The sequence below is a fragment of the Pristiophorus japonicus genome, chromosome 5 (assembly GCF_044704955.1).
Source record: "Pristiophorus japonicus isolate sPriJap1 chromosome 5, sPriJap1.hap1, whole genome shotgun sequence".
NCBI lineage: Eukaryota > Metazoa > Chordata > Chondrichthyes > Pristiophoridae > Pristiophorus > Pristiophorus japonicus.
In genome coordinates, this window is record NC_091981.1 from 99,492,520 (window position 1) to 99,512,824 (window position 20,305).

At 43.3% G+C, this 20,305-nt stretch overlaps 1 protein-coding gene across 1 annotated transcript in view; it reads left to right on the forward strand.

Annotated features, from left to right (window-relative positions):
• Positions 1-20,305, forward strand: part of pde11al (phosphodiesterase 11a, like) — a 461,489-nt gene that overhangs the window by 315,185 nt on the left and 125,999 nt on the right. Inside the window, exon 10 of the mRNA XM_070879912.1 lies at positions 17,350-17,400. Within this exon, the coding sequence (XP_070736013.1) occupies positions 17,350-17,400 (51 nt within the window). The remainder of the gene's footprint in view (positions 1-17,349; positions 17,401-20,305) is intronic.

Here is a 20,305-nt window from a genome sequence, read left to right on the forward strand (position 1 = left end):
CTCCACAGCTCTCTGGGGCAGAGAATTCCATAAATTTACAAGCCTCCAAGAGAAATTTCTCCTCATCTCAGTTTTAAATGGGCGGCCCGATAGTCTAAGACTATGTCCCCTAGTTTTAGTTTCCCATTTGAGTGGAAATATCCTCTCTGCATCCACCTTGTCAAGCCCCCTCATTACCTTATAAGTTTCAATAAGATCACCTCTCATTCTTCTGAACTCCAATGTGTATAGGCCCAACCTACTCAACCTATCTTCATAAGTCATCCCCCTCATCTCCGGAATAAATCTAGTGAACCTTCTCTGAACAGCCTCCAATCCTTCCTTAAATACAGAAACCAAAACTGTACGCAGTACTCCAGGTGTGGCCTCACCATTACCCTGTACAGTTGTGACTTCTCTGCTTTTATACTCTATCCCCCTTGCAATAAAGGCGAACATTCCATTTGCCTGCCTGATTACTTACTGTACTTGCATCCTAAGTTTTTGTGTTTCATGCACAAGGACCCCCAGGTCCCTCTGTACTGCAGTACTTTGCAGTTTTTCTCCATTTAAATTATAATTTGCTTTTCTATTTTTTCTGCCAAAGTGGATAACTTCACATTTTCCCACATTATACTTCATCTGCCAAATTTTTGCCCACTCACTTAGCCTGTCTATATCCCTTTGCAGATTTTTGGTGTCCTCCTCACAATTTACTTTCCCACCCATCTTTGTATCATCAACAAACTTGGCTGCAGTACACTTGGTCCCTTCATCCAAGTCATTAATATAGATAGTTGAGGACCCAGCACCGATCCCTGCGGCACCCCATTAGTCACTGTTTGCCAACCGGATAATTACCCATTTATCCCGACTCTCTGTTTTCTGTTAGTTAGCCAATCCTCTATCCATGCTAATATATTACCCCCAACCCTGTGAACTTTTATCTTGTGCAGTAACCTTTTATGTGGCACCTTATCGAATGGCTTCTGGAAATCCAAATACACCACATCCACTGGTTCCCCCTTATCCACCCTGCTTGTTATCTCCTCAAAGAACTCCAGCAAATTTGTCAAACATGATTTCCCATGCTGACTCTGCTTGTTTGAATAATGCTTTTCCAAATGTCCTGCTACCGCTTCCTTAATAATGGATGCCAGCATTTTCCCAACAACAGGTGTTAGGCTAACTGGTCTATAGTTTCCTGCTTTTTGTCTGCCTCCTTTTTTAAATAGGGGCGTTACATTTGCAGTTTTCCAATCCGCTGGGACCGCCCCAGAATCTAGGGAATTTTGGTAGATTACAACCAATGAATCCACTATCTCTGCAGCCACTTCTTTTAAGACCCTCGGATGTTAGCCATCAGGTCCAAGGGACTTGTTCACGTTTATTAGTGATAGTGATTGTCTTAAGTTCCTCCCTCCCTATAGCCTCTTGATTATCCACTGTGGAATTAATAATGGAGATCAGAAAAATGGCAGAGACATTGATCAAATATTTTGTATCGGTCTTCAACCGTGAAGATCGATACAAAATATTTGATCAATGTCTGTCATTTTTCTGATCTCCATTATTAATTCCACAGTCTCATCCTGTCGGGAAGCAACATTTACTTTAGCCACTCGTTTCCTTTTTATATACCTGTAGAAACTCTTACTATCTGTTTTTATATGTCGTGCTAATTACTTTCATAATCTATCTTCCCTCTTTATCATTTTTTTAGTCATTCTTTGCTGGCTTTTTAAAGTTTCCCAATCCTCTGGCCTCCCACTAGTCTTGGTCACATTGTATCACCTTATTTTCAATTTGATACCATCCCTTATTTCATTAGTTAGCCACGGATGGTTATCCCTCTCTTGCAGTCTTTCCTTTTCATTGGGATATATTTTTGTTGCGAGTTATTAAATATCTCCTTAAATGTCTGCCACTGCTTATCAACCGTCCCATATTTTAATCTATCTTCCCAGTACACTTTAGCCAACTCTGCCCTCATACCTTTGTAGTCTCCTTTATTTAAACTTAGGACACTGGTTTGAGAACCAACTTTTTCACCCTCCAACTAAATTTGAAATTCAACCATGTTATGGTCACTCATTCCTAGAGGATCCTTTACTACGAGATCATTTATTAATCCTGTCTCATTACACAGTACCAGATCTAAGATAGCCTGCTCCCTGGTTGGTTCCACAACATACTGTTCAAGGAAGCTATCCCAGATACAGTCTATGAACTCTTCCTCAAGGCTACTCTGGCCAATTTGCTTTGTTCAGTCAATATGAAGGTTAAAATTGCCCAAGATTATTGCCGTTCCTTTATTAAAAACTTCCATTATTTCTTGTCTTATACTCCGTCCAACAGTGTAGCTACTGTTGGGGAACCTATAGACTACACCCATCTGCGACTTTTTCCCCTTATTACTGTATTCCTTATCTCCAATATCGAGATCTCCTGAGCCAATATCGTTTCTCACTAACACACTGGTCTCATCCTTTATCAACAGAACTACTCCACCTCCTTTTCCTTTTTGTCTGTCCTTCAGAATTGTCAAATATCCCTGAATATTTAGTTCTCGGTCCTGGTCACCTTGCAATCACGTCTCTGTAATGGATATCAGATCATACCCATTTATATCTATTTGTGCCATCAACTCATCTATTTTGTTACGAATGCTACATGCATTCAGATAAAGAACTTTTAAATTTTTTTATTTTTACCATATTTTTTCCTGCTTTGACTCCACTTTCTGATTCACCTTTATGTTTATGCATTCTGTCTCTTGCTGGCATGCTCTGGTTTTCATTTCCCCCAGTGTTACCCTGCTCTATTGCTTTCTGCTTATTCTTTGACTTTTTAAATTTTTGCTCACCTGAATTCTCCCCCCACTAATTAGTTTAAAGCCCTTTGTACAGCCCTAGTTATTTGATTCGCTCATTAACTTTTTGCTTTACTACTCACATGGAAAGGCCACTTATTTGCAGTGTATGTTGAAAATTGTCCTCTGCATTACAAGGTGTTTGTACTTGGACATTGGAGTACTTTAAAATAAGAAATATACATAGTAACTGCTTGGCAGCTCCAAGTATGGAATGTTGGACTGCAGTTCCGAGGGTCTAGGTGAGAAACTTGTCTGATGTTTGACCTCAACCTTTGACATTTTGGAGGAAGTTTGTTGTGGAGCACCTTCTGGTGGCACAGCATTCCACCTCAGCGTGTTGTCAGCGTAATGTAAAAGCTGGCCCCATGTCATCAACATCAGCTAGCTCTACCTCTTTACCACCTCTCTTGACCCCCACTTGTCCAACATCCAGTCTCGGATGAGTTGAAATTTCCTCCAGTTAAACATTGGGAAAACTAAAGTCATTGTTTACGAACACCGCTAGAAACGTTGTCCTTTTGCCATCAATTCCATCCCTTCCCCAGCCACTATCTCAAGTTGAATCAGACTGTTCATAACCTGGGCATAACCTTGAGCTGAATTTCTGACACAATATCTTCTCCATCACAAAAATACAGCCTACTGCAATCTCCTCGGCTATACCCCTACCTCAGCCCATCCATTGCTGAAACCTTCATCCATGTCTTTGTCACCGCCAGACTTGACTATTCCAATGCTCTCCTGGTTGGCCGGCCTCCCATCCCCCATGCTCTGTAAACTTCAGCTCGTTCAAAACTGTGCTGCCTGAGTCCTATCACTTCAGGGCCTTGCAACCACCCTACCTCTGTAACAACTCCTCAGAACTCTCCACTTCTCTGATTCTAACCTGTTGTGCATCTCCCCCTCCCATTGCCCGACAATTGTTGGCTGCGCCTTCAGCTGTCTAAATCCTATAATCTGGAATTTCCTCACTGAGCCCCTCCACCTTCCTCTGTTCCTTTAAAACCCTCCTTAAAACTCATCTCTTTGACCAAGCTTTTGGTCACCCATCCTAATATCTCCTTCTTTGACTCAGTGTCTATTTTATGTCTGATTAAGTCTCTGCAAACCACCTAGCGATTTTTTTTTCTACTGTAATGATGTTGTATAATTTGCAATCTATATTAACGACTTGGAAGAAGGGACCGAATGTAACGTAGCCAGGTTTGCTGACGATACAAAGATGGGAGGAAAAGCAATGTGTGAGGAGGATACAAAAAATCTGCAAAAGGACATAGACAGGCTAAGTGAGTGGGCAGAAATTTGGCAGATAGAGTATAATGTTAGAAAGTGTGAGGTCATGCACTTTGGCAGAAAAAAAATCAAAGAGCAAGTTATTATTTAAATGGAGAAAGATTGCAAAGTGCTGCAGTACAGCGGGATCTGGGGGTACGTGTGCATGAAACACAAAAGGATAATATGCAAGTACAGCAAGTGATCAGGAAGGCCAATGGAATCTTGGCCTTTATTGCAAAGGGGATGGAGTATAAAAGCAGGGCAGTCTTGAAGTCTTGCTACAGCTATACAGGGTATCGGTGATGCCACACCTGGAATACTGCATGCAGTTTTGGTTTCCATATTTACAAAAGGATATACTTGCTTTGGAGGCAGTTCAGAGAAGGTTCACGAGGTTGATTCCGGAGATGAGGGGTTGACTTATGAGAAAAGATTGAGTAGGTTGGGCCTCTACTCATTGGAATTCAGAAGAATGAGAGGTTATCGTATCGAAACATATAAGATTATGAGGGGGCTTGACAAGGTGGATGCAGAGAGGATGTTTCCACTGATAGGGGAGACAAGAACTAGAGGGCATAATCTTAGAATAAGGGCCCGCCCATTTAAAACAGAGATGAGAAGAAATTTCTTCTCTCAGAGTGTTGTAAATCTGTGGAATTTGCTGCCTCAGAGAGCTGTGCAAGCTGGGACATTGAATAAATTTAAGACAGAAATAGACAGTTTCTTAAACAATATGGGAATAAGGGGTTATAGGCGATGGCAGGGAAGTGGACCTGAGTCCATGATCAGATCAGCCATGATCGTATTAAATGGCGGAGCAGGCTCGAGGGGCCGTATGGCCTACTCCTGCTCCTATTTCTTATGTTCTTATGTTCTTGTTAATGCAAGTTGATGATGATGATGATGAAGAAGAATCAGTGGAGAAAGACCCATTCCGTCCCAGTGGACCTACTCACAGGATAGAAACATAGAAACATAGAAAATAGGTGCAGGAGCAGGCCATTCAGCCCTTCTAGCCTGCACCGCCATTCAATGAGTTCATGGCTGAACATGAAACTTCAGTACCCCCTTCCTGCTTTCTCGCCATACCCCTTGATCCCCCGAGTAGTAAGGACTTCATCTAACTCCCTTTTGAATATATTTAGTGAATTGGCCTCAACTACTTTCTGTGGTAGAGAATTCCACAGGTTCACCACTCTCTGGGTGAAGAAGTTTCTCCTCATCTCGGTCCTAAATGGCTTACCCCTTATCCTTAGACTGTGACCCCTGGTTCTGGACTTCCCCAACATTGGGAACATTCTTCCTGCATCCAACCTGTCCAAACCCGTCAGAATTTTAAACGTTTCTATGAGGTCCCCTCTCACTCTTCTGAACTCCAGTGAATACAAGCCCAGTTGATCCAGTCTTTCTTGATAGGTCAGTCCCACCATCCCGGGAATCAGTCCGGTGAATCTTCGCTGCACTCCCTCAATAGCAAGAATGTCCTTCCTCAAGTTAGGAGACCAAAACTGTACACAATACTCCAGGTGTGGCCTCACCAAGGCCCTGTACAACTGTAGCAACACCTCCCTGCCCCTGTACTCAAATCCCCTCGCTATGAAGGCCAACATGCCATTTGCTTTCTTAACTGCCTGCTGCACCTGCATGCCAACCTTCAATGACTGATGTACCATGACACCCAGGTCTCGTTGCACCTTCCCTTTTCCTAATCTGTCACCATTCAGAAAATAGTCTGTCTCTCTGTTTTTACCACCAAAGTGGATAACCTCACATTTATCCACATTAAACTTCATCTGCCACGCATTTGCCCATTCACCTAACCTATCCAAGTCACTCTGCAGCCTCATAGCATCCTCCTCGCAGCTCACACTGCCACCCAACTTAGTGTCATCCGCAAATTTGGAGATACTACATTTAATCCCCTCGTCTAAATCATTAATGTACAATGTAAACAGCTGGGGCCCCAGCACAGAACCTTGTGGTACCCTACTAGTCACTGCCTGCCATTCTGAAAAGTACCCATTTACTCCTACTCTGCGCTTCCTGTCTGACAACCAGTTCTCAATCCACGTCAGCACACTACCCCCAATCCCATGTGCTTTAACTTTGCACATTAATCTCCTGTGTGGGACCTTGTCGAAAGCCTTCTGAAAGTCCAAATATACCACATCAACTGGTTCTCCTTTGTCCACTTTACTGGAAACATCCTCAAAAAATTCCAGAAGATTTGTCAAGCATGATCTCCCTTTCACAAATCCATGCTGACTTGGACCTATCATGTCACCATTTTCCAAATGCGCTGCTATGACATCCTTAATAATTGATTCCATCATTTTACCCACTACTGAGGTCAGGCTGACCGGTCTATAATTCCCTGCTTTCTCTCTCCCTCCTTTTTTAAAAAGTGGGGTTACATTGGCTACCCTCCACTCGATAGGAACTGATCCAGAGTCAATGGAATGTTGGAAAATGACTGTCAATGCATCGCTATTTCCAAGGCCACCTCCTTAAGTACTCTGGGATGCAGTCCATCAGGCCCTGGGGATTTATCGGCCTTCAATCCCATCAATTTCCCCAACACAATTTCACGACTAATAAAGATTTCCCTCAGTTCCTCCTCCTTACTAGACCCTCTGACCCCTTTTATATCCGGAAGGTTGTTTGTATCCTCCTTAGTGAATACTGAACCAAAGTACTTGTTCAATTGGTCTGCCATTTCTTTGTTCCCCGTTATGATTTCCTCTGATTCTGACTGCAGGGGACCTACGTTTGTCTTTACTAACCTTTTTCTCTTTACATATCTGTAGAAACTTTTGCAATCCGTCTTAATGTTCCCTGCCAGCTTCTTCTCATACTCCATTTTCCCTGCCCTAATCAAACCCTTTGTCCTCCTCTGCTGAGTTCTAAATTTCTCCCAGTCCCCGGGTTCGCTGCTATTTCTGGCCAATTTGTATGCCACTTCCTTGGCTTTAATACTATCCCTGATTTCCCTAGATAGCCACGGTTGAGCCACCTTCCCTTTTTTATTTTTACGCCAGACAGGAATGTACAATTGTTGTAATTCATCCATGCGATCTCTAAATGTCTGCCATTGCCCATCCACAGTCAACCCCTTAAGTATCATTCGCCAATCTTTCTTAGCCAATTCACACCTCATACCTTCAAAGTTACCCTTCTTTAAGTTCTGGACCATGGTCTCTGAATTAACTGTTTCATTCTCCATCCTAATGCAGAATTCCACCATATTATGGTCACTCTTCCCCAAGGGGCCTCGCACAGTGAGATTGTTAATTAATCCTCTCTCATTACACAACACCCAGTCTAAGATGGCCTCCCCCCTAGTTGGTTCCTCGACATATTGGTCTAGAAAACCATCCCTTATGCACTCCAGGAAATCCTCCTCCACCGTATTGCTTCCAGTTTGGCTAGCCCAATCTATGTGCATATTAAAGTCACCCATTATAACTGCTGCACCTTTATTGCATGCACTCCTAATTTCCTGTTTGATGCCCTCCCCAACATCATTATACTACTGTTTGGAGGTCTGTACACAACTCCCACTAACGTTTTTTGCCCTTTGGTGTTCTGCAGCTCTACCCATATAGATTCCACATCATCCAAGCTCATGTCTTTCCTAACTATTGCATTAATCTCCTCTTTAACCAGCAATGCTACCCCACCTCCTTTTCCTTTTATTCTATCCTTCCTGAATGTTGAATACCCCTGGATGTTGAGTTCCCAGCCCTGATCATCCTGGAGCCACGTCTCCGTAATCCCAATCACATCATATTTGTTAACATCTATTTGCACAGTTAATTCATCCACCTTATTGCAGATACTCCTTGCATTAAGACACAAAGCCTTCAGGCTTGCTTTTTTAACACCCTTTGTCCTTTTAGAATTTTGCTGTACAGTGGCCCTTTTTGTTCTTTGCCTTGGGTTTCTCTGCCCTCCACTTTTCCTCATCTTCTTTCTGTCTTTTGCTTTTGCCTCATTTTTGTCTCCCTCTGTCTCCCTGCATAGGTTCCCATCCCCCTGCAATATTAGTTTAACTCCTCCCCAACAGCACTAGCAAACACTCCCCCTAGGACATTGGTTCCGGTCCTGCCCAGGTGCAGACCGTCCGGTTTGTACTGGTCCCACCTCCCCCAGAACCGGTTCCAATGCCCCAGGAATTTGAATCCCTCCCTGCTGCACCACTGCTCAAGCCACGTATTCATCTGCGCTATCCTGTGATTCCTACTCTGACTAGCACGTGGCACTGGTAGCAATCCCGAGATTACTACTTTTGAGGTCCTACTTTTTAATTTAGCTTCTAGCTCCTTAAATTCTTTTCGTAGGACCTCATCCCTTTTTTTTACCTATGTCGTTGGTACCAATGTGCACCACGACAACTGGCTGTTCTCTCTCCAATTTCAGAATGTCCTGCACCTGCTCCGAGGCATCCTTGACCCTTGCACCAGGGAGGCAACATACCATCCTGGAGTCTCGGTTGCGGCCGCAGAAACGCCTATCTATTCCCCTCACCATCGAATCCCCTGTCACTATCGCGCTCTCAATCTTTTTCCTGCCCTCCTGTGCAGCAGAGCCAGCCACAGTGCCATGAACTTGGCTGCTGCTGCCCTCCCCTGATGAGTCATCCCCCCCAACAGTACTCAAAGCAGTGTATCTGTTTTGCAGGGGGATGACCACAGGGTACCCCTGCACTATCTTTCTTGCACTGCTCTTCCTGCTGGTCTTCCATTCCCTATCTGGCTGTGGACCCTTCTCCTGCGGTAAGACCAACTCACTACACGTGATACTCACGTCATTCTCAGGATCGTGGATGCTCCAGAGTGAATCCACCCTCAGCTCCAATTCCGCAATGCGGACCATCAAGAGCTCGAGGTGGATACACTTCCCACACACGTAGCGCCCAGGGACACCGGAAGTGTCCCCGAGTTCCCACATGGTACAGGAGGAGCATATCACGTGACCGAGCTCTCCTGCCATGTCTTAACCCTTAGATACCCTTAAATTGGTAGTAACCATGCTAAAGTTCACTTACTGATATAAAAAAGAAAAAGAAAAGCTACTCACCAATCACCAGCCAATCATTTACCCCATTGGCTGTGACATCACTTTTTGATTCCTTTCTACTTCTATTTTGCTTTCTCTCCCGCTGTAGCTGCACTGGTACGCCTTTTATAGGCCGCTCCGACACTGCTCCCGCCTCTCACCAACTGCCGCTGGCTCTCGATCTCCCGCTGGGCCTTTTATAGGCCGCTCCCGCCTCTCACCAACTGCCGCTGGCTCTCGATCTCCTGCTGGGCCTTTTGATCGGATAATGAGATATTTTGTGTAAAATGAATGACAACCCTTTTCATTATAAGGGAGTCAAATTTCAGATTCACAGACAAATTACAAATTCTTTCTGTCAGCAGAAAAGTTAAGAAACAGATTTTTGTTAAATGTTTTAATAGCCCTGAAATTGCGGATGGAGGCTTCCCCACGGGCAGGTGCTTCCGACCACAAAAATATTTACGAATGTACCTGGTGGTCCCGGAGGAACGTAGACTTGCACTATGAGGCCTCCATTCGCAGCCCAGCGCAGGGGCCCACGTATTGCAGGAGCGTATGTGCAGCCTGGTATCACGTGGGCTGGACCAACCAATGAAAATGGCATATCCCGATTCACAGTAATGGTGCGTTCTGTTTGTATGGAGGTCACTATTTCTATGAATGGGGACACCCCCAAAAACAAATATTTAAAATAAATAAGAAAAACACTTCACATATTTAAAATTTGTTGAAATTGAAAGTTTTAGACAAAAATTTATTTTTTTTAAATTTGGGGGGAAATTTTAAAAATATGCTTTAATAGGGGTAAAAATAAACTTACCTTAATGGACAGGGTTGTAATATAAAAATTATTGACAACATTTTATTTTTCTATCTTTTAAAACTCTTCCACTGGTAAAAGCAGCCCAAATCTCTGCCCACAAATGTCCTTCTCCCAGGGATGCGTTGGAACGGGCACTTGCAGAACCTCTTTGAGCACGTCGCACATCGGAGAGGCAGCAATTTCAAGGCCATTATGTTTCCACGAACCTTTATTTATTTTAGAAAAAACGGTTTCACTGTTGCCTGACCTCTAGCGGTAGCCTCTGCTCATTGCTGCAAGAGTCCTTTTGATTAAAGATATTTTTATGATATTTTATCATTGATACTGGTGGGCTATGTACACATTAAAGTTGATGCTTATCAGAAGATTAGCAATATTTTGGAACTGGTCTTAATTTTCTCCTTGCCCCTTGATAAAATGAATTTCAATGAGTGCTATTAATCAATAGATTGGGGAAAATAAGTGGTTTTCCGAGATAGGCCCTAATTTCCATAGGGAAGCCAAGAAGAAGATGAAGAGAATTTATTTCATGCAGCGAAATGTTCTGATCTGGAATGCATTGCCTGGAAGGGTGGTGGAAGCAGATTCAATAATAACTTTCAAAAGGAAATTGGATCAATACTTAAAAAGGAAAGAATGCAGGGCTATGCGGAAAGAACGGGGGAGTGGGACTAATTGGATAGCTCTTTCAAAGAGCCAGCACAGGCACAATGGGCCAAATGCCCTCTTTTTGTGTTGTATTATTCTATGATTTTCAAGCTGGAACTTGAGTAGGAGGTCAGCAGGACCTCCACAGAAATGGTAGAAATTGCTGCTTTTAGCAATTTACACCAGTTTTCCATGGGTTCCAATGATCACTCACTGGAAAAATTTGAGGCACTAGTCTTCGTAGTAATCTGTCCTTTGCCGTGATCGGCAGATAGGATCCTGAATGACTTTATGAACTTTATAAATATTGATGATTAATAACCATTCCATTATAAGTTGTCTTTCATAATCCTTAGCTCAAAAATACTGACTGTTCTGAATGACATGGCCTTTTGTGAGACTTATTCAGCCTGACTTTATCCCATGCATTGGTATTGAACACATACTGTTGTGCTAATATTGCTAATTAATTTTGTCATTTGAGTGAAAATATGACATGGCACCGACATTTATTTTCTTCAGTTTAGCTACAGATGCAGATTTTCGTAAAAGGTCCATGTTTCCAGACTGTGGCTTTTGGCCTAATGGAACTAGTTTGGATATGGTCAGGCTTTATGTTTGGTACCATGCTCTTCCTATCTGATAGGAATAAACAAGTTGCTCCTTCAACCTCTCACCTCGCCAGTTTCTTCATTTTGTTGCATCATATTTAAAGTGCATTGTTTCCTCAATGGTCATGCGCGAGAAGATAATTCATGAATAAAACACACAGAATATGTTGATGCCATCAGTGATGCATCAATGTCCCTGCCTCATTATTTGTGCATATCCCTGCCTCATTATTTGTTCATGTCCATGTAAATTTTAAGAGCCTCTGCACAAAGTCAATAAGCTGACCCGGAAAATAACACTAAGCTGTGTTTTGAGCGGGGGTGGGGAGGGAGGTGTGATACCGGGTGCGTGACCCAACAGAAAGCATGATGCACCAGTTAGTGCAATTTCAGTAGGGCCACCTCATTATAATATTACTCCGGGCTTGGCTCGACAGCGGGCGAGGTGCAGATCCACATGATGCAATCTCCACTGGAGCATTTAAAGGGCCAATCCACGGATGGAATTAGGAGGAGTGAGGAGTTGCAACAAACTGAAAGAGAAGTGAAGGATCCAGGATGGGAATGGGCTGGCCAAGATTTAATGATGCCTCATTTGATGCACTGCTTGGTGCAATGAGGAGTAGGAGGGAGGTACTCTTCCCCAGCAATAGGAGGAAGAAACCTGCTACTGCAACGAAGAGGGTGAAACTGGAGGTAGCCAAGGAGGTCAGCACTAGGAGCATTGTGCCATGCCCCTGGCTTCAGTGCAGGAAGCATTTTAATGGGCTAAGGGGGTCAGGAAAGGTGAGTACAGTTGCACAATCACCTGCATCCTGGTGTGCACATCACCTACTCCATCTTATCACTCCTCACATCCATCCTTCTCTTTCTATGCAGTTCCTTACATCCCCATCTAGCCATCCACCACTGCCACTCACCCTGATCCTCATGCCGTTTCATGCTTCCCCCTGATATTCACCCTCACCAAAAGCACTGCATCCATTGGATGAACACATGCCATTACAATCACTCATAGGCCTGTTCTTTCCCCCATTGTAGGAGAAGAGAGCACAGAACACTAAGGAGAGCAAGAGGACCGGAGGTGGGCCTCCACAGATTGTGTAGTTGACAGCTACAGAGGAGGAAACGCTGCGAATCAGTGGCATTTCAGCATCGCTGACTATCAGAGATGGGCAGACGGGGACCTCCCAGCTACCTGGTGACAGAATTGAAATATCAGTGACCCAAATGTCATATAACACTCAGTCATGTTGACTTGATTTCAAAATCGAATGAAATATGATAATACTGTGTTGCAACGTTCTTACCTTGCCAGTTCTAATTCATATCTTTTCTCCCTGCCAAGGTCTTCACACGTGCAGCCACAGTCGGTGGACCTTGCGGATGACAAATCCTCAGAGGAGCTGATTCCTTCTGAGGGTGCAACATCACATGACTCGTGCTTACCAGGCATCAACGCAGCTACTAGCACTTCGATTGGTCCAGTTAGGCAGCTAGTTGGGTTTTTACCTGTTGACTCACAAGTGAGCATAAGCAGAGAGTGGTGGCATAGCTCTGTTGGAGGGCACAACTCTCTCCAAGCTCTGCTCAGCTCAACACCGATCCTGGGGGCCATCAATTAAAAGGATAATCATTGAGAGGCAGCAGAAAACCTGCAACATACTGACAGGCCATCCACACCCAAGCACTCTGTTCACAATTGCAGAGACATTGGAAGAGACTAGCTCAAGCATGAATGAATTGATGTTGCAGGGCATTGCAAGGATGTCTTCTTCCATGGATAGAGTGGCCAGCTCTGTGGAACGTCAATTGCGGCAATCAAATGAGTCCATGCAGACCTTGACCATGGCTGTGCAGATTCTGGATGGCAATATGTCTGGCGCTTTAAATAGGATGGCAGATACCTCAGCCTTGTCTTTACAGCACGTCACTGATCAGCTCCAAGCTGCACCTCTGCAGAGTTATAGGAGTGAAGTGTGGCTGGCCCATGAGAGGGATGATGGAAAAAGGGGAAAGGGGGATATGGAAGTGGGAACTCCACTTAAAGCGCTTCCACTTCTCAACTGTTGCCACCTCCACAGTCGGCATGTTGCCTCCTCTCCCGCTAACCAAGTCTGCCCCTGCACAGGTGCAGTTGGAGCGCCTTGTTCAGCATGCAGTTCCAATCCTTGCTGCTGCACAACATTGTGCAAAGCACAGCACTCCACAATCATTCTAGAGACCCTCGCTGGTGAGTACTGAAGGGCACCTCCAGATCTGTGCAGGCACCTGAAGCATACCTCGAGCATGCTGTGGGTTGCTCAGTGATATATCTGGTGGTCATGTAGCTGTCGTTGTACCACTCTTGGGCTTCATTGCTGGCATTCCTCACTGGTGTCATCAGCCAAGTTTGAAGCCAAGTCTTTTGTCTCCCAGGATCCATATCTTAAGTGTGCTTGCAAGTCCAAAGTGGTTGGGAGCTTGGACTGCCATAGGATGAAAGCAGCATCGCAGGTTCCCAGGAATCTGGCACACACTTGCATAAATCTTTTCTTGTGGAACATTGATCAAATGGAATTCCTTGCAGTTTACAAATACTCGTGGTTGATCTGGGAGTGTGCAGATTACCATGTGTGTACAGGCGATGATACCCATGACCTGTGGGAAGACAACCAGAGATGAAACCCGAGTGCCCACTCATTCTGGCAAGTGTCATCACAGGCAAAGTTCACATAATTGCTGGCTCTAGCAAACAACCAGTCACCTGTCTGATGCATTTTTTGCAGCCGACTGGGATATCCCGGATATGTTTCTGGTAGTGCCCTGGAAGGATCCAGAAGCAAAAAATGTTGAGGCTGGTGGTCACTTTCACAGCCAATGGTAATGTGTGGCCGCTAGGTCCAGCAGGGAGCAGGTCTTCTTCTGCAAGCTTGGAGATGTCTGCCACCACCTGACATGACAACCTCAGCCTCCAGAAGCACTGCTCTTCCGAGAGGACAAGGAAGCTGAGCCTCAGCCTGTACACCCTGTTATGTGGATAGTATCTCCTGTGACCTCGACCCATCTCATCATCATCATAGACAGTCCCTCGAAATGAGGATGACTTGCTCCCATGCCAAAAAAGAATGAGTTCACAGGTGTTTCAATGAAGCATCTAATATTCCAGGTCCAGAACTTCATCCTGAGGGGTGGAAGATGCCTGTGCATGGATTTTTTTAACATGTGGTGACTGTTGCATATCAGTCACCACACGGGCGTGACAGAGCTCGGCCTTTATCCAGTGGCAAGGGTTATCCAAGATGACTGGAGACCTGCTGCACGTTCCTAGTGCGCACACATATCGCAATGTGGGCTGGCCTGTGCTGCCACTGGGGCCCCTGACCTGAACTCACGCCTTTCCTGGGCCCCGATCACATCCCTCTACAATCTCTCGCCGTCTATTGCTCCCCTCTCTCTCTGCTGCTCCCCCCTCTGATGACCACCTCTCGCTCTCTCCACAGCAAGCTATTTCTGCTGCTGATGGTCATTTTGCTCCTCATCCGAGGTCCAATGTAAGGCAGCCATGACACCACCCATCCTGAACTTGTGTGTGTAAGCACTGAGTATTTATTGATGTCCGCATTCGTGACTTTTAATTTGCTCCATGAATTGCCTTTCAGTCTTCTTGGCTTCCTTTCAATGGCAACTTTCAGGAATGTAATGTTAAATTTAAAAGCCGGCCAAAATCTTGTCGAAATGGCCTAATTTAAATATAAGCAGTAACGGTCTCTCCGGAGGTGGTTCTGCACAGGCATTGAAGCATCCCTGAGTTAAACCGAGAAGTTGGCACATTGGAGCCAGCTTCCGGACACGCTGCCATTTTCACTGATTTTAGCAGCCCTCTCGAACCCCAACTCACATGCTCTTTACTGTTAAAATTCCCCCCACTTTCTCATAAACGTTTGTGTTGCAGCAGGTAGGAGTCTGTGGCAGTGGGAACTTTCTTTAGTTGCAGGCTTGGCACAGTTTTGCAGGTGGCTCCCCTGCTGTAAGTGAAAGACAGTGCCCTTGAAGAAATCCAGAATCGCATCAGCCTCTTTTAAGCATACAAGTACAGAGCGAGTTACTTGATTATTTAAATATATTGGACCTGAATTTTCCTGGGTTCTCCTAAACTCCTGCCGTAACTTTGGCTGAAGATCAACGGAACCCCCAGAGAAACATTATATAGTTATCATTAGAAAATGCTACGATGTAAAATAGTCATTTTATTCTGTTTTGTTCTGAAGTCTGAAGAGATTTGATTTCATTCTGTAAATTGATGTATTCATAGATCTTGGTTGCACTCAGAACTGCTGTGTATGTAGGCAGTGCCAATGAGGAGTGGTCAGCCATAGATAAGGGTCTACTTCTCCCTTCTCTCACCATGAGAAGCTCATAAATGCAAGAATTTTTTTACATTACGATATAATTAAAATAGACTGAGTGGAACTGTTTTTGTTTCCTTCAAAATAGGATTTGAATCAATTAAAAATTATACACAGATAAACATTTGTGACACTCCTATGTGCTGATACACAAAGTTTCATTTCCACTATGGAAAGCATTTTTTTAAATTGCCATGTTTTGCTTTGTTATGCTGACAAAATTAATTTGTAATTGATTTGCACTGAGTATGGGCAGAGTAACACAAAAAATAAAATGTAAAATAAGATGTATCTATATATATGTTCTACAAACTTAAAGGGATGCTATCTTCATAGAAAAAACAATTTAATTTTTTGAAAAAAAAACAATGGAGTACTGTTATGTATTAATGCTTGGGGGTCACTAGACACCAGAGGGCGCCGCGGTCGGAGGTCATCGGGCTGTACCTATGTGTGCTTGGTCACCTGTATATAAGCTAGGTGTCATTGTCACGCTGGCACTCTTGGGCTGGAATAAAGATGGTTCAGGTTGCACCAGACTCTTGAGTCATTACAAGTACGATGGAGTAGAAATTGTTATCCATTGCACCTGTTTTTAAGATGCTCCTTAAAGCCTACCTCTTTGACCAAGCTTTTGATCACCTGTCCTAATATCTCCTTATGTGGCTAGCTGTCAAATTTTGTCTGATAACACTTCTGTGAAGTGCCTTTTGATGTTTTACTATCTTACACAAACTAGGGTTGTATTCCCTGGAATTTAGACAGTTAAGGGGTGACTTGATCAAAATGTTCAAGCTATTAAGAAGAACAGATAGGGTAGATATAGATAAACTATTGTTTGGGGAGTCTCGGACTAGGGGGGATAGTTTTAAAAATTAGAGCCAGACCTTACAGGAGTGAAATTAAGAAACACTTCTACACACAAAGGTTGGTAGAAGTTTGGAACTCACTTCCTCAAATGGCAACTGATGCTAGATCAATTGTTCATTTTAAATCTGAGATTGATAGATTTTTGTTAACCAAAGTTATTAAGGGTTATGGGGCAAAGGCGGGTATGTGGTTAGGCGTAGATCAGCCATGATCTCATTGAATGGCGAAAAAGGCCCGAGGGTCTAAATGTCATGCTCCTGTTCCTATATTTCTATGTTAAAGGGGCTATATATAATGCAAGTTGTTATTTGTGTGGTGTAAAACAATCTCCGCATGTGTTCAGGTCATTGTTTTTTAGGTGTTTCATGCAGCCAGCAGGAGAACACCCCGACCTCCAAAGTCTTTGTTATTGCATCCCATCCCCAATTGCTACTCCACCCCCAACTCCTTCCTGCCCCTAATTTCCCCCCAACTTCTCCGCCGCCTCCAGGCTGGTGCTGGTGAAGTAAGTGGCCTGACATTCGTTGCTTTCAAATGTGCGAGCTATCTGTTGAGGTGAGACAGGCTCCAACAACTCATGGCAATCATGTTAATGAGGACCGAGACCCAATTTTGGGCTGTCCCCTGTTTGGGGTGTGCGCCGTCAGCACGCCGGTGATTATGCGCTCAATAATGGGCCACAACCAACTTCTACCTCGATGTGTTTTCATAATGAGATGTCAAATGAAAGTAATGCAGTGATGTGTTTTGACCTTATTCACCATCTGCTATATATTTTTATAAAATTCAGTATTTACTTATTTCTGTTTATTGTTTCAGTTGCTGTCCTACCATGCAACATGCTCAAAACTAGAAGTCGATCGACTGAAGGTAAACGGCTTCCTTTACACATCCAATGAAATAACCTTAGTGCAGGTTCCAATACTACGACCATTGGGCAGGCACCTCTAATAACATCCTCCATTAAATCCTGGAAAACGCCTCCCTCTGAAATAAAATCTTTCTTTATGAAGATACTAAATCAATACTTGCGTGCATGCTTTTTGTGTTTTTTTTACTCAATTGTGCTGAACTCTTGTTTAATAATAGATTGTCTTGGGAATTTCATTCACAAGATGTTTTATATATCAACATGCGTGACTGGGTTTATAAATTAGTAAACAGGTTGCTGATTATAAATCTAGAAGCCTGTGATTAAATGTAATGCATTCGCCTGCTGACTCTCTGCTGCCACATGAATAATACTGAATACCAAAGAGTGGTCAGTGCAGATTATTTATTAAAGTAATAAAATCTGCTCACAGTGAAAAAAGCAAATGGATGAATTTAGGGCCTGCTCTCCCCTATTACACAAAGAATTACTGCATATTACCTTCCTCGTGCATGCTGTTGTTATAATGTCTTTTTTTATGCTCTATAGTAAAATGTTAAGTATTGTGGGAAATAAATTACTATAATCACAAAAACTGATAAGTTATTGCAATTACATTATGTATAGATATTTCCCATAAACAAGTTGTATATCTTAGGTACAAATGTTTAGTTATTGGCAATGTCGTTTGTGTGGAATATACAAGTGCAAGATCTGAATGATGTCTTTTAATGATATCATCAATTATGTTGGTAGTATTATGGACACCATATTATGCACCATTTCTATGACTACAAGTACCCCCCACACCAGCCACTTTTTATAACGCTATCTCTAGGAACCATTCTAACAACGTCTGAGTGTTATAAAGGGTCGAGTGACATTGTATAGTTTTATATGAGTTATCTGTTTGTTATTTGAGTCATGTTCAAATATATGTATGAGTGATCTCCCAACTGTGCACTCCCAGCAGGGAGTACTTCCCACTGAGGCAAAAATAGGACATTTGTACGCATTACGCTGGTGTTTCCAATAAATGCTTCTAGTGGGCAAGGCTTTCTGCCAGGAGCATGAATCGGAAGATTATCCGGCATTCTACTTTCCATTTCACTTATATGAACACTTTTTTCATATATAAAAATGTTCCCCCACTTTTCCCTGCTGTATCCTTCCCTTCTACGGTTAAATCACTTGGTCAGAGGTCACTGGGAGCCAACCGTACAGATGTTGCTTTATGGCCTAATATTGGGAAAAACAATTGAGTGACATAGAAAGCACATTTCTCTTAGCCTCCCAACCAGGTTTTCTTTCCTTTTATGGACATACAAGCTGACATTGGTGAAACTCTCTCTGGAAGAATGTCAATCAAGGTTAAATTTTGAACTTAGATCTTCGTGTCAGGTGTCCAATAGTTTGCCATTATAATACTGGACTGCCCAGTTACATAATCTTAGGAATTTTCCTTTATTTTATGAATATTATGCTAGTCAAGGTGAAGGAAGTTTTTGCTGGGAGTTTCCAATTGAGTATAATTTCTCGGAGCTTGGTTCAAACCCCGCCCAGATTGATGGGTTAATTGTGGCTTTGGGCAATAGTGTAAATCGGGTGATATCGAATTTCATCCGTTGACTTCACTAGAAATGAAAATCGGCAGAGATGTATAACGGGCAGCTGAATCAATATTGCCTGTTTTACATTATCGACCAAAGCCATAATTAACCCCAGTGGGGGATTTTAACCCCTTCCCCCCCATTGGGCGGAAGAGGGCTGGAGGGTTAAATTTGAAAAAATGGGGAAGTTGACCCCAACATGCCGCGAAAGCGCCTACTTCTGGTTTAACCGTGGTGAGTTTGGGGTGGGACAAGTAACCCACTCTGCAAAGGCAGATCCATAATTATAATATTTAAATGAGGCTGCCTCTGATTTTATCATCAATTTGAATTTAATGGCTGTGGGCTGGATTCCCCAGGACTCAAGAAATCTGGCAGGTGAAGGGAGAAGGGAGCTGCCAGACCCAGAGGGGTATGTGTTTTAGAGCACTGTTTGTGAGCTAGGAGGAGCAGGGGTGCTTTCCCGCTGCCCCTCAAGCAATCCTGCCTCAATATCTCCCTTCCACAGGATCGCGACCCCTCCCATGATCTCTCTTCCTCCCCGCGATCTGAGACCCCACTGCCACGATCTGAGACCCTTCTGCAACCTGAAGCTGACAAGCTCCCTCCCTGCCCACCCATAAATATCGGGCCCATAGTATCCAGATCAGGCATAGTTGTCTAATACTCTGCCTCATCAAAGTGCCTCAGCCCCAAACTCAGAAGAACACTCCTTGTGCGCAGTGTGCCATTTTTTTCCCATTTCCACACCAACCATCCAATGCAATCCTGAAATGAGATTGTTAATTCTGATTCGATTTGAACCCATCTCCTTGAAATGAATGGCCAGTTTGTAACTCGCTGCAGCACTCAATTCCTCCCATCCACTTTATAAAATAATACAATAAATAATTCTATTGTTAAATTAAACATGTCAATGAAACTCCCATTCTGTTTTACTGTTGCTGGATCCAGTAAGTAAGTGATGAGGTGAACTCTGTTGCATTCTGTTCATAATCATATTGGCTTTCTAAAACATTCAGCTTAAAACACATTACCAATCCATCACTGTTCATTACTAAGAATTTCCTGAAGTACTTTTAATTGGTTAATGCTTCTACAGTCTTATTAATGATATAAGTAAACTTTATTGATTACATTCATGCAAAAACCATGCTAAATAGATATATCAAAATATGATCAACATTTATGAGCAGTCAATCAAACTTTCCATCTGGTTTCTTATGTGATAAAATAAGCAAATATTAATGGGAAAAATTGCTTGCGGCAATCCAAGGCCCCAATATTAAGTCAG